This window comes from Thamnophis elegans, chromosome 9, assembly GCF_009769535.1.
Source record: "Thamnophis elegans isolate rThaEle1 chromosome 9, rThaEle1.pri, whole genome shotgun sequence".
Taxonomy (NCBI): Eukaryota; Metazoa; Chordata; class Lepidosauria; order Squamata; family Colubridae; genus Thamnophis; species Thamnophis elegans.
Genome location: NC_045549.1, coordinates 65399091 through 65414418, shown reverse-complemented (window position 1 = coordinate 65414418; position 15328 = coordinate 65399091). Strand labels below are relative to the sequence as shown.

The 15328-nt window shown below is 41.8% G+C and overlaps 1 protein-coding gene across 2 annotated transcripts in view; it reads right to left on the bottom strand.

Annotated features, from left to right (window-relative positions):
* Positions 1-884: 884 nt before the first annotated feature.
* The window catches only part of DLC1 (DLC1 Rho GTPase activating protein), a 280082-nt gene continuing 265638 nt past the window's right edge, over positions 885-15328 (bottom strand). For both annotated transcript variants that reach the window (XM_032224432.1, XM_032224433.1), the window contains 8 exons: positions 13525-13684; positions 11746-11944; positions 9461-9674; positions 8325-8439; positions 7117-7335; positions 5457-5674; positions 5148-5321; positions 885-3175 (listed from right to left, as the gene is read on the bottom strand). In XM_032224432.1, coding sequence (XP_032080323.1) covers positions 3055-3175; positions 5148-5321; positions 5457-5674; positions 7117-7335; positions 8325-8439; positions 9461-9674; positions 11746-11944; positions 13525-13684 — 1420 coding nt within the window. In that variant the 3' untranslated portion in view covers positions 885-3054. The remainder of the gene's footprint in view (positions 3176-5147; positions 5322-5456; positions 5675-7116; positions 7336-8324; positions 8440-9460; positions 9675-11745; positions 11945-13524; positions 13685-15328) is intronic.

Sequence of the window (15328 nt, the reverse complement as noted above, 5' to 3'; positions counted from 1 at the left end):
CCTAACGCTAACCCTTAACCTAACCCTAAACCTAACCCTTACCTTAAGTTGAATCGGCTTGCTTTCAAAGCGCTATTTAAAGCACCCTTCTTTCTCCGCGCTGGCTGTTGTCGCCCTGTTGATGACGTCAGCGACGCGGTTTAATCGGGCGCGATTTAGTCGAGCGCGGTTTTGATGGGTCACGGCCCACAGAGAATGACTGCGTCATTTGCTCTAGGACTCCCAGGTCCCGTCACTTGTGATTTACATAGTTGCCAGGCTCACCTATGCCCATAAGTCAAGAACTACCTGTAATGGGAAGATACACTTCCTGCTTCATCCCCATTGCACTCCCCCTTCCTGTTTCCCTGAAATAGTCAGTACCAGTCTATTTCTGATTCTGGCGATGGTGTCCCTTGTAAATATAATTCCTTTGTTTGAGCAGAGCAGTGCTTTTGTCCCAAGAAGAGGAAGATCGTGAAGGACACCGTCTTCTGAAACAGATACAAGGAAGAATTCTAACCCGCCACATAGTTCCTCCTCTCTTGGCACAACACTGCTTATAGATTGGACAGAGGGAAAATAAAGAGACTCAAAAGCAACCCAAGGTGGCATTAGTACAGGTGCAGAATTAGGAAGAGCTCTTCCTAATACTCTCAGAAGTCATCACAAACACTCTATGAAAATAATAATAACAACAATAACAATAATACTGACAATGGTATCTAAGAGCTTCTTCCAAATATGCCACAGTCCCAAGGCTAGGAAAGAAGACTAGGTGGAAATTGCACAGGTCTTTTCTGAATGAACAAAGCACCCTGACTGTCAATTTCACATCATCTTTGGTTACAACATACATCTTGGCAGTAATTTATACCTGCAAGGGGTTGGTTTTAGTTATTCTCAATGGATCTGTACAATGATTTCATTCCAAATATACAAATAAATCACCTTTCATTTTATTTCATAGCATTCACACCTGAGTCGTGCATCCGTCAATCAAAGTGTGGTTTTTATAGCGGGGCACCATTGGAGGTATGGAAAGGGGTGAGGGCTGGATTCACAGCAAGACATGATGTCCTGCTTTTGGGGCAGATTTTTACCCTTGAATTACATAACACCAGTTATTTAACACCATGGATTACAATGATTTTCTATTCTTCACATCAAGTCAGTGCATTGGAATAAAGTATATATATTCTGTAACAAGAAGGAAGGACAGTATTTATCTTCCCTGTGCTTTGTTGTTTTTACAGTAAAATCAATCACTGAAACAGTGTCATTCTCTAAAGGATTTAAAAAAAGATTCATTAATAATGCTCATAAAGATGTGCAGAAACTGTTGACCAATATTACATGCAAAATAATAATTCCACTCCTCTCCATCCCCCCAAACATTGGATAATTAATCTGTAGTTTTTAGACTGGTAAAATGTATATGCATCTTCCTATTTTCATTTATTATTGCCATCACGGCTTATATTTCTGGGATGTCCTATACAAAGTTCACAATAGAACTCTTGATCATTTTAATCTGTTTATCTTAACCTGCATTTCTTTCCATTATGTCCTATAATTTTGTGGCACAAATATTCATTTTTATCCAACTACATTGCTTCTAAATTTGGGGGATATTTTCCCCCAAACCTTGTCGATAAATGAGGTTATATGGTTAAAATGGAATGGGTTATATGAACATGTTTAACTCCTAGGAGTAGCTGCTATGCGGAAACACTTCAGAACTTTATAATGTTCCAGTTATGATATTTTTTCAGTGTTGTCCTTTTCAGCTATGGAAAGCAGTTTTGGCCCTGTTCTCAAAACTACAAGCATTTATTCCTATGTTAATTAAACAAAGATGTTGTTTAGGCCTCTATTTGTATCTTAACATGTGAACAAATACTAAAATAATAGGTGTTAGGCAAAAGTGATTTGGTAGCACATATGAAGCACTGGCATTGCTTTAAACCAAAAGATACCTTTCTTTGATTTCTGCCGCAACTGTCGGCATGCACTAAGAAAACACACAGCTTCTTTAAAAACCAGGCGCTGTACGCATGTCCTTCCACACCCCACATCATCTCTTATCCTTGGAATCCTATAGATCAGGATCGATGTACTGTTCTTTCCAAGACATTCAGACTTGGAGTGATTTTCTGGAGCTGCCACTTCATTCACATTTTCTTGAGATGCTCTTTACAGATTGTTAAGAAAGTATTCCAAAGAAGATAAAGTCTGACCCATGGCAAACATGTGGCTGTATTCTCATATGGCAGCTATGAAAAGCTGAGGTCAACTGGGAGCACATGAAAAATTATTGCCGTATTGGCTTTCTTAAATAAGTGTCAAGTGTTCTGCTTTTTTACCATTCTTTGCCCTGCCACTTTTCAATTTTTAGATACACACATGAGTAATAAGCAACTCAGAGGAATGAAGAGTTGAGGCTTGTAATGGGTCGCTCAGTCAGATTCTAGGCCAATTCTTTCCCCATCTGCTAAATTATTTTCCAATGCCTTCCAAGTGTGCCAGACACTCTGGTTCTACTATTTGGGCTCTTCATACTCCAGTCAACAAGTTAGACAATCATTCACACCTTTGCCTTCGTGCAAACCTTCCTTCACTTACTCTCGTGAAAATCCACCGAGGAACACACCAAATCCAGTGGCTGCAGCAGTCCCTCCACAAATGACATACAGATACATACATAAAGCTAACATAACGTAGGAATGAATAATTTTCACTATATTTCAGAAATATATTTAAGTCTTAGAGCTTTGCTTCTCAGAAGCAATTCACAGCATCTAAGCAAACATTAACCTTACCTTTAAAAAAAAAAGTTGCACCATCCAAACTTTTCCAGTTAAGACCTACACTATAGGCCTAACACAGACAAAAAAAGCAGCTTAAAAAAACAAACACTAGGGATTGTCACCTAATTTTGATGAACAATCTCAGACCCATTCCAGAAAGTTTCTCTTCAGGACCCAATGAATATATGGTCAGTCCCAGGGCGGATAATCAACCTTCCCCAAAAATCTCTAGGCAGGCCGGTGCTGTGCTGGTCCACTTGATCCATCACCTGGATGTTGCTTCCTTAGCTTCAAGATTTTGATTAAGGAAAGAGTCTCTAATCCTCACGACCTCAGCTGCACACAAGTGCCCAAATGCTTTTGTGTACCAGTCAGGCTTGTGTCCCCTGTTTCAAAGAAAGAAAAGGTGTGATTTAGATAGATTTAAATATTTCTCAAAATATTTTCCCCCATTAGTAAACACACACACACACATATGTGTGTGTGTGTGTGTATGTGTGTTGTGTCACATACCTATTTCCCTGGCCTAGCTGATAAAGGAAGAGAGCCTGTGGCTTAGTGGTTAACACATCTGCCTAAGATGTAATACAGCACAGGTTCTAATCCCAGTAAGGGTATGGCTAGCTGATGAGAGCTAAATAGCTTGAAATAGATCTATACTAGTCTCCCTTTATTTATATATCAGCACAAATGCAACATATATGTGTATGTATGTATGTATGTATGTACGTACGTACATATACACATATATAATATATATGTATGTATGTATGTATGTATGTACATATACACATATATAATATATATATATGTATGTATGTATGTATGTGTGTGTGTGTGTGTGTGTATATGTATGTATGTGTGTGTGTGTGTGTGTGTGTGTATATATATATATATATATATATATATATATATATATATATATATACACACACACACACACACATACACACATACACACACATATATACACATATACATACATACACACAAATACATAATGGCTTTGTGTGTGTGTGTGTGTATGTTCCAGCATAACTCTATAATGCCTCGAGCAATTTCAACCAAACTTGGTACATAAATGTGGGGGTAAGACACTGTTAAAACCTCTCAGGGTGTGTATTCTGTTGTGTCTTAAAATGGCTTCTACTGTACTGCCGTAAAATGAATTCTATTGTACAGTGCAGTGAAGTTGCCATAGTTCACAGTACTCCACAAGGGGGGGATCCCTCTGGTAAGGGGGAAAATCCAACATTAGAAATTACATTTGGTCTGGACATTTCCCCCCTATAAATACCCAGGCAACGCCCAGTTATCAGCTAGTATGGAATAGAAGCAATCAAACGGGTAATAAGTCTGTAAGGTTGACTCAAGGAAAGATGGCCTTTATAGAATTTTACGTATTTCCCCCAAAATCTTCATTTAGGATCCCAAAGAGACCTTGAAAAGCAGAATTTGCAAAAACTGACTAAAACATCTTTTGGTAAGCAAATCTTTTGAGCTGACTTTAAAGCATGCTGTGGGCACTCAAGTAAAAAGCTGCTGTGGTAGTAGGTAAACAAATTAATTGCAAATAAAAGAAGGCAACGAGCAAGGTTGCCCCTTTCCATCTGCTCTTGATCCCAAGAAGCCTGTTGCCCTTGCTAGAGGGACATCTAAAAAAACAATCTCTACGCTCTCTACGGCTCCAGATGCATTCTCCAAAAACAGAAGGCATTTAGTTTAATTCAAAGAGTCTTAAGAAAGTAAATTGCCAAGTCAAGTAAGAAGGGAAATTTCCTTGGAACCATTAGTATCAACAAGCCAACAATCATCATCATCATCTTCTTTTAATGACTCCATAAATTCCTTGCAGGGTGGAGTCTGGGTAACTGAATGGAGTTAAGTGTTTACTGGCTGGATGCCGTCCCTGTTGCCAATGCAGAGTTATATTCAGCAGATATGTTCTCACTGTGCCCAGAGAGAGAAATATCCGCCTCTACCTAGGATCGAACTCACAGCCTCCTGATTGTGAGGCGAGAGCTCCACCTCTAGGCCACCACATCACTCTATCAAGAAGCCAACAATGTCGTTTAGTAATCAAAAGTAACCGAATTAATTTTAATTGGCTTTTCTATCATGGAGTGGGCAAACAACTGTACTTTAGAAAGTGGGATCTTTAATTTACACACTCCCTTTGCCAATGACCATGTAGAGGATTATGATTATACAAGATATCTGGAGGTCACCATTGCTTATGCTGTATTACAATATACAATAATTAGCTATGGGCACTGTTAACTTTTCATTCCCCAAACATGTTATACTAGAGATAGAATTTCCCTGCCCGACCAAATGAAAATAGAGGACAAAATTTACCTTAAATCAATCCGACACATATAGGTGAGTTTGGATTTTCCTATCCCGCAAGGTTCAATGAGATACCTGGACAACAGCACATTCACTCTAATACCAAGGACGGGCGCATGGTCATGTTCCACTGAGAAACCTAAGAGCGCGCATGCTCCCTTAGAGAGGTTGGTCCTCCAAGTCCTGTTGGAATCAAGCACAACTTCTGTAAGAATGGATGAGGGTGAAAGGAAGATGAGCAAGTTTATCCAAATGTGTTTTGACTCCCAGCTGCTAAATGTTAAGAAAGTGTTTTATGGATGCAGTCTGTACAGTTACCTGAGGATGACACAGTCCCTTGCTGGGTGCGGCGCCATATTGTTTTGTACAAATTGATAAACGTCAGTCTGGCTATCCAAAGTCTCAATGACTTTAGCATCTAAAAGATCTTCATCCCAAAGATGCTGTTCTTTAACGATACGGTTTAATACTTCTTCAGGCGTCGCAGGGATTTCCACCACGGATTTCCATAGCCGTAGAGGTGGCCCTTCACAAACCTGCAAGTACATTGTGGCTAAAGAGTTAGTCATCTTTATTACAACAGTCCTTCTCTTGAATAATCACTATTGACTAAATGGAAGCACACGGATTCAAGCCTCTCAAAGGTCTTCAAGAATATGGATGTCAGAGCAACCGGTCGGTAGTCAAGGATGGGAGATTTCTTAGGAAACTGGATGATGGTGGAGCGTTTAAGAAGGGGTATAAATCGCCTCCAGTGATTTATTAAAAATCTGAGTAAACATGGGAACCAGCTGTTCACCATGGGTTTCTGTTGTGGCCCAGCAGGAGCTGTTGGAGCTGCAAACAGACTCCAATAGCGAGTCTGCTCTGGAAGTTGTGGAGGACCCTGGACAGGGTTCAGACTCTGAGCAGGGACCAGAGAGGCTGGTTGGCCACCAGGAAACGCCTGAGGCATGGAGCAGCGGTGAAAGCCAAAGGGAGTGTGCCCATGACATCAGGCCCTTGAGCAGTGGTGAAGACATCAGGCCTTTGAGCAGTGATGAGGTTCAGAGGGAATTGGACCCGGACGCCCAGCAGAGGTGGGCGGATAAATGCTGGCAGCAATTAAGGAGACAAAAGAGATAATTGGACCCAGGTGGTTGTGATTAGGCCCCTTCCAAGAGAGTATATAAGAAGAGACTTTGAGAGGAGGCTGTTTGCAGGATTCAACTAATATACTAACGCTGGAGAAGCTCTCGTGTGTATTTCTTATCTTGGAAGTCTGGGTTGCTGCCAAAGTCTTGTCGGTGTGTTAATTTACTGTGAATAAATTGTCTAGCAGTAATCTTGTGTCGGTGTGCTTCACCGTACGGAGGGGGGGGGGGTCAGAACAGGTTTCTATCAAGAATGTCTATGATGATTCTTAGTCATCCAGGTCATGGTTGTCCCAAAGGTGCTTTTTCAAGAGGCAACTGGACTTCGTTTTTTCTTTGAAGATGTTTCGCTTCTCATCAAGAAACCTCTTCAGCTGTGACTGGATGGTGGGGAATGGAAGGATTTCCATCAAGAAGGAATCACTCCATCTGGGCCTGGAGCTTTTCTGAAGTTTTGCCTATTAAACAGACCTTCCACATCCTTTTCCAGGATTACCAGGGGGATTGAGAAAGTTATAGGAGAATTATCTACTGTTGGCGGTGTATTGAATTACTTTATACATGTAATATTTAAGTCAGGGGTTGACTCATGATAACCCCAAATCAAAATGTTAGGATTTGCTACAACCTTCATTTTTCATTCAGTTCTTCTAATAAAGGAGGATAGAAAGGTCTTAAATAATACTCGCCATGTCAAAGAATACATGCATTATAGAAACATCTATGCATTATCTAAGATTACAGAAAGACAATGCATGAGAGTGAAGGAATATTAACCATTTAAATTAAAATTTGTCTGTTAAAAATCTATGCACAAACACTAGAAATATGCCAATGTACCGTACCTTTTTATAGGCAAGTTCTGCTGGTTCTGGGGTGGGACAACTGACCCAGCCTTTAAATTTATCCTTTATTTCCTTGAAAAAATCATCCATACAGTCCTGGATATAAGAATGATAACTGGCAGACTCAGAGTTGTTAGTTCGTCCCAAGTCCTCAAAGCTGAGAGGTCTAAGATCTTGTTCTGTATAAGAATTCCGACATCTGCTCATTTCTTCTGGGATCTAAGAGTCAGGAAATGAATAAAACAGGGAGTAAATAGTTAGAGGTTCACATGAGGAGTCAACATTTGAATTGTTTTCTTTGTTCTGAAAGTGGCTATAAATAATTTTGTAGCATTTCGGAGGTAGCAGGCCCATATCTAATCTCCCCAGAAATATTATGTGGTTCCACCATCACTGAAGTGCATGCACACAAACACAAACCCTCATACTTGAGAGACCGCCTGCTGCCAATTACCTCCCACAGACCCATTAGATCTCACAGGGTTGGCCTCCTCCGGGTTCCATCTACTAGCCAATGCCATCTGGCTACTACCCGGGGGAGGGCCTTCTCTGTGGCAGCTCTGGCCCTCTGGAATGAACTCCCCGCAGGGATTCGGACCCTCACCTCTCTCCAGGCCTTCCGAAAAGCTGTCAAAACCTGGCTTTGCCGGCAGGCCTGGGGGTGATGAGTTCCCCTTTTCCCCTTTTGAATTGTTCGCCGCCCTGAGTCCTCCCGGAGAAGGGCGGCATATAAATAATAAAATTCAATTCAATTCAATTCAATACACAGATGTACCCTGTTCCCCTGAAAATAAGACCTCCCTGGATAAGTGCAATCAGGCTTTTGAATGCATGTGCTAACATAAGCCCTCCCCCGAAAATAAGCCCTCCCCGAAAATATTGCAACACAGCAGCAGCCATTGGGTGACCACGCTCACCGCCTCCTGCACCTCAAAAATAATAAGACCTCCCTGAAAATAAGGCCAAGCGCTTATTTCGGGGGTCAAAAGAAAATAAGACCCTGTCTTATTTTTGGGGAAAAACAGTACAGACACACACACACACACACACACACAGAGAGGTAGAAGTCACAAAGTAATTTTTAAATGGGAGTAGTGTAGATTTTGGGCAGCGGCCAGAAAAAAAACATTAGGTGCCAATGACAAAGATACATCCTCTACAGAATTCTAGTTCACGATGTTAAAATGAGCAAGCAGACAAATATTCACCTGGAAAAGCTTCTTACACTCAGCAATCATGTGGCCTAAGCCTTGAGTTGCAGCCAAATTCTCATTTAGGTCTTTCTGATCCGGTTTACCCAGGCTCTGTTTCCTCTGCATTACCCTATCAATGAATGAACAAGACTAATCAATAAAAGTAGATCAGCAGCACGCACGAATGGTCTGGCCTGTAAATGAATAATTAAAGGAAAAGGAGTCTGCATCTAAAACCTATTTTTATATTTGATTTTCTGCATCTGGGTGTATTTATTTTCAGCTTCTGTCATGGATTTCTACTTGTCATGGGAAGTATAATTGATGGAAATGACCCGGATTAATGTTCTCATAATTCACATCTATATGTACTGAAATAGAAAGAAGCCCCATGGATCTTCTTTGCAATCTTAGGCTGATATTAAAAACCACCTACAAGGGGAAACAACCACTCAAGATAACGGGACTCCCTTCAAGCCTTTATTCATCAGACTGTATTGTTAATATCAATGAAATATCAATGTAGACTGGAGAACCATTTGACTGCGATGGAATAAGCCTCCTATCTTGAACAGGGGGCTGGACTGGAAGACCTCTGAGGTCCCGTCCAGCCCTTTGATTCTAAAACCTTCACATACAGATGCTGAGTACATTTCTTTGGCAAAAGAACTGAGAGATGACATATGGGCACGATAACATGCAACGCTCAGTCTCAGAAATTGGTGGTTTGTAAATCACAGCCCTACAAAAATAAAACCAATATCTTATATCTTGCTGAGTGGGCAAGGCCATGGTGGGTGTGGCCTAGTCGGCCTCCTGCACCACGTTGGAGAGGGGGCGTTTTTCGCCCTCCCCAGGCTCCCGGGGCTTTCCTTGAGCGTCTGGGAGGGCAAAAACTGCTTCCCCTGGGCTCCAGAGGCCCTCCGGAGGCCGGAAACAGGGCAGTTTCTGGACTTCCGGTAGGCCCGTTTCCCCTCCTACCCGAGCCTCTGCGCTTACATGGCATGATGAACAGGCCACGTGGAGGGGCGTGGAGGGGTGGGTGTGGCCAGCCAGGGGTGGCATTTGGGGGTTCACCGAACTGGGCAGAATCCTAGCTAGATGATCGCCCGAAACCCTGCAAACCACCAGTCACCAATATGGGGACTCACCTTGGAGAAGAATTTTCTCTTTTAAGGGTATTCAGGTGAAAAAGAGAAGGTGCCAAACACACCGCCAGATTTGTTGGCGTCATCTGGTTTTCCTTCACAGCAGCCGTGACGTCACTCAGAAAATACAGAAGAATCTGCAGGACTTCTCTGTTCTCATCTGGTAGAAGCATAATGGCCGCCTTGATTGCCTGGAGGCGCTGGTCTTTTGGCACATCTGCACAAAATTAGAAGTCTTCTCATCAACTCACTGATTTTTCCACCCATGCAGCATGAATGCATCCCAAAGCAAACTCTTTAACTTTCGGCTATTTTTGACTTTACTCTGAAGCAATTTCCTTTAGCGTTGCTGCATACCATTCATGGTAAATGAAAGAATGTCCTTTTTTGTGTGTTTTTTTGGGTCAACAGCATAACTGCCCTCAGGTATTTCCTGCTTAGCGAGAGACTCAAGGGTAAAACAAAGCCCTGAATATGCCAGAGTTAAATTTAGAATTTAATTTGGAGAGCAGCAGAACGGCTAAAAAAGGGCTTTTACAAATTAAGATTGCTCAGTTTATGAACCAGGCGAAGAAACAGATACTTTATCGTTAAACTCCATCGACACGAACTGAAATGAAGATACGTCAGTGAAGCATATTCCTCAAGTGGAAAGCCAGTTAAAATAAGTAGCCCTTAAACTATTCCTAATTTGACCCCACAAAATATCCAGGCTGTGTTTCAACAAACAGATGAAATACGAGAGAGCAAACGAAGAAAAGAATCTGTAGTTGTAGAGATGACCTTCACACAATGCTTTGGTTACAGGGCACAACAAATACTCTATACCAACTTTAAGATTGGCAATTTTAAGACATGTGGCTGGCTGAGGAATTCTGCGAGTTGAAGTCCACAAGTCTTAAAGTTGCCAAGGTTGGAGACCCGTGCTCTGTGCCACACTGCTAAGACGCTGAGCTTGTCGATCAGAAAGGTCAGCAGTTCGAAACGCTAGCGCCGCATAACGGCGTGAGCTACCATTACTTGTCCCAGCTTCTGCCAACCTAGCAGTTCGAAAGCATGTAAAAAATGCAAGTAGAAAAATAGGGGCCACCTTTGGTGGGAAGGTAACAGCGTTCTGTGCGCCTTTGGCATTTAGTCATGCCAGCCGCATGACCATGAAGACGTCTTCGGACAGTTCAATTTCAATTTAATAAAATTTGTATGCCGCCCACTCCCTTGGGACTCTGGGCGGCTTACAGACAGATAAAAAAGCATTTAAAAATTCAAAAGTAAAAAAAATACAATTATTAAAATTACAGACCAGTCTAAGTGTGGCTGGACATTGATCAACAGCCTCACGCCTGCCGGAACAGCCAGGTCTTAGTGGCTTTACAGAAGGCCGGGAGAGTGGTAAGGGTCCGGATCTCTAGGGGTAGATCGTTCCACAGTGCTGGCTCTTGGGCTTTGAAAATGAAATGAGCACTGCCCCCTAGAGTCATGAATGACTAGCACATATGTGCGAGGGGAACCTTTACCTTACTGCATAAAATTTGGTAAAAGGGAATAAAGTTGGAAGAAAAGCTGATATATTTTGGTACACTTTGGTATACTAAAGGAAAGATACTCCCAAAATGCAATAGTCACAAACTACCGTAGTAAAGTCTTCTTGGAGGTGGGAAATTCTTACAGAGGGGAACATAAATCCACAGAAAGGTAGATTCTGGAAATGATAATGCCTCCATCAATCAATGGATTAAATCTCAGCTCCCTATTAAAAACAGCAGCACTGGCTGATCTTAACTGGATTTATTCATTTATCACAGTTGCCCATCTCACCTAGTGACTCTGGGCAATGTATATAATCAAACAAAATGCATATAAGTAAAACGCATAGAAACCAATGCAACTACAACTTATATTAAAAATAATCCCTCTGTCTGGGCCAGAGGAAAAGCTGAGTATTTGGGAATGACTCAGGGGTGGGTTTCAACTGGTTCGCGGCGGTCCCTGCGAACCGGTTGGTTGGCGAACCCGGAAGTAAGTAACTTCCGGGAACGGCGAAGGGCCCACCCGCCCGCCCGCGCTCCTTACCCGGTTTTGACGAGTTCTGCACTTCCATGCATGCGCAGGACGCATACAGTGCCTGCGCGATCCTCCAGGAGCAGCTGGAGCATCGCAGACGCTAGTACGCATTCGTGCGCCGCGCACGTGCACGAGGACGCCGCCGACCCCGTTCCAACCGAACCGGTTGGAACGGGGCGAGAAACCCACCCCTGGAATGACTGAAACTATGAACACGAGCGACTTACACTGGTAGATCTGTAAGAAGGTCTCTGAAAGCTTGTTGGTCATCAGAGGTTCTGACAGGTTGCGGAAATATTGTTTGAGCATGTCAGCCACATCGTAAGCAGACTGGCCTTCGTAATTCACTTTGCCTATTGCATTCTCATTCATTTGTCGTAAGGCCTGGATTCTGGACTTGACTCCAGATTTTCGGAAAAGGCCAACCTGTGTGACAAAAGGAAAGCGTTTGTGTTACACAAAAGAGGAAGCTGTTACCCATAACACTTTTTGCCTGTGGCACTGGGATTAAATTCAAGATCCAATTTTGGTAAGTATTATTGTATTGTATTTGTATTTATTTGTCTTGTATGCCGCCCACTCCCGAAGGACTCCGGGCGGCTCACAATAGACAAGGGAAGGGGAAATAACTAGACAAAGACAACACTTTAAAAAACGCAACATTCACAGTTTCCGTGGGGCTGGATGTTTCGCAAGCCCCCCGGCATGCTGGAGCAGCCAGGACTTGGTGGCTTTGCGGAAGGCCGGGAGGGGAGTAAGGGTCCGGATCTCCACAGGGAGGTCATTCCAGAGGGCTGGAGCTGCAACAGAGAAGGCTCTCCCCCGGTAAATAATAGGGTGAACACGAATGACGCTAAGCTGCCCCCTCCCACTGGCGATCAACCACAACCCTGATGTGGCCCTCAATGAAATCAAGTTTGACACCCCTTTGATATTTGGACATAGATCTTTTCAACATATTTAGAATAGAACAGAATTGGAAGGGACATTGGAATCCAGCCCCCTGCTCAAGCAGGAGAACCTATTGTCAGGCCTGCAGTTATATCCCTTTTAAGATCTTAGGCCTGCCACACTCTCTCTTATTTCATTATGCTGTTTCATTAGTGTAGTAGTTGGGAGGGGGGAATAGAAAGGAGTAGAATTGTGGAATGTGTTGTTATCATTCTTTTCCAGAAGCCCAAGGTCATCTTTTATCTCCGCACCTCTGCACCTGACCGGAAACCAGCTGGGTGGAGATGCCAGCGTGGAAGAAGAAGATTGGACCATGTGATGGATTTGCGGGTGTGGGGACAAGATCATGAACTTTCAACTGGGTGGGAATCCTAGGTAACTTCCAGAATTGGGATTCCACAGAATGTTGCCAACATGTCTGACTTATTAAATTGGAACTTAAAGGATAGTTTTGCCTTGGACTGTGATTTAATTCTGCATGATATTTGGAACACTGACACCTATACTATTTCAGGTAAATGACTGTCTAGTCTTTTCTTAAAAACCTACAGTGATGCAGCCCCCATGATTTATGGAGGCAAGTTGTTCCACTGGTTAATTGTCCTCACTGTTAGGAAGTTTCTCCTTAATTGTCTCTTTGGTTAGTTTCATCTTCTGCCCTCTGGTGCTTTGTATGTTGACTCCCCTTTTTTTTATGGCAGCCCCCCTGAAAATACTGGAATACTGCTAATTCTTCTTTTCTTTAGGCTAGTCAGATCCAAATCCTGCAGGCGTTCTTTGTGTGTTTTAGTCTCCAGGCCTTTCATCATCTAAGTTGCTCTTCTCTGAAGTTTTTTCCAAAGTTTCAACATCTTTTTTGTAGTTTGGTTTTATAGTATAATATTTTGGGGGAGAGGGGCGGGAAATGTCTATAATCTAATCATAAATATATTTACTTAACTATCTATTCTAATAGAGTAACTTAAACAATGCAACCTCAGCACTTGCAGACAACGGAAAATGAACATCTCTATCAGTAGAAGACCCCAATCCTAGACCAATGCAAAGATACTCACCTGATCCAAACAGTTGTTACGAAGGTATCTCATAGCTTGTTGTATGTTCTGCGGAAGAGGTTGTCCAGTACGTTGGACATTAACTATAAGGGGAACGCCAAACACATTTCGGTCTTTATAATCTGGGACTTTTATCCTTTTCATAAACTTTGGCACAGCCCTGTGGAAGATCAGAAAGAATCTCATAAACAAACTTCTGTCTTTATAGTCATCTGTGTTGCTTCTCTCAAATATGCCCCATATGGTTCTGTTTCCAACTCTTTGGCTGTGTGTTAAAAAAATATTTCACATGACTGAAAATAGCAGCAATAGAAAATCCGATAATGCAATGAAATTTGCAATAATTCTGTAATGTTAAGAAAAAGACATAAGGGGAAAAAAACCCTTAAAAATAAGTGTAATAATAGGGAGAAGAGCCATGAAGTTTTAAAATATTTTCACAAGTACGGTTGAAGTAAATGCTTTATTACTGCAGGTAGTAATAAAGACTACAGACTTACAATAGTTCACTTAATGACCGCTCACACCTGCGACCATTTTAGCGTCCTCATGGTCACTTGATAAAAATTCAGACACTTGGCAACTGACTCACATTTATGACCCTTGTAGGGTCCTCGGGTTATGTGACCTTCTGACAAGCAAAGTCAATGGGAAAACCAGATTCACTTAACAACTGTGTTACTAATTTAAGAACTGCAGGGATTCACTTAACAACCGTGGCAAGGAAGATTGTAAAAATGGGGCAAAATTCACTTAACACATGTCTCACTTTGCAACTAAAATTTGGGGCGCAACATCAGTGCTGTCATTGTTGTTGTTATCTTATATTGTGTGAGTAATCTACACTTAGATTAACAGTTAAGACAGAAGGAAACTTAATAATTCAAACCAGCATCTAAGAATATAAACAAGCATGATGGTTTTGTTTAAAATTAGGATATTCAGGTCTCATAAATGCAATATTTTCAGATACTGTGGGAAACCTTTAGGTATTACTTCAAAGTCTTCTATCATCATCGTCATCATCGTCATCATCATCATGCAATCTATAGTTAGATTCACAGTCTAAGACTTAGGTAGAAATTATTATTACAAGTAGTCCTTGACTTACAACAGTTCATTTACTGAGTGTTTAAAAGTAACAGAGTTGGAAGGGACTTTGAAGGTCATTTAGTCCAACCCCCTGCTCACGGAGGAGACCTATGCTAGGGATTTGAACTGCCGACTTTTCTGATCGACAAGCTCAGCGTTTTAGCCACTGAGCCACCTGGCAAGGCTACTTGAAGGTGTTTGAAGTTACAACTGCACTTATGACCTACTCCTGCTCTTCCTCTTCCCCTTCCTACCCTCTCTCCTCCACTTTCTCTCCTTTCCATCCGCCTCTCCTTACCTCTTTCTTTTCACCCTCTCTCCCTTCTCTACTTCCTTCCTCCTCTCCTTTACACCTGTAACCAAATGACATGCTGTATGTGATGATAGTTTTTTTTGTGTTTTTTTTATTGTTGTGTGTATGTGTTGTCTATGTAATAAAAATATTTTTTTTTAATAAAAAGAAAAGCAAGCGAATGCACTCTTTGTTTGCATCATCCCCGTTTGAAATAAAGCTGTTGTATTTTCCATGACTTGACTTGTCTTTCCTTAGAAATCCATCCATTCGCTTAACCATTTCCTACCAGCATGATAATATCAGTACAGATATTGGTGTTTTTTTTTAAAGAAAAAACAAAACAAAATCCATTTTGAATTTTGGGACCACACCAGAACAAATTAGCTGCTCGCATTAAAAAAAACATAGTCTTAAGAG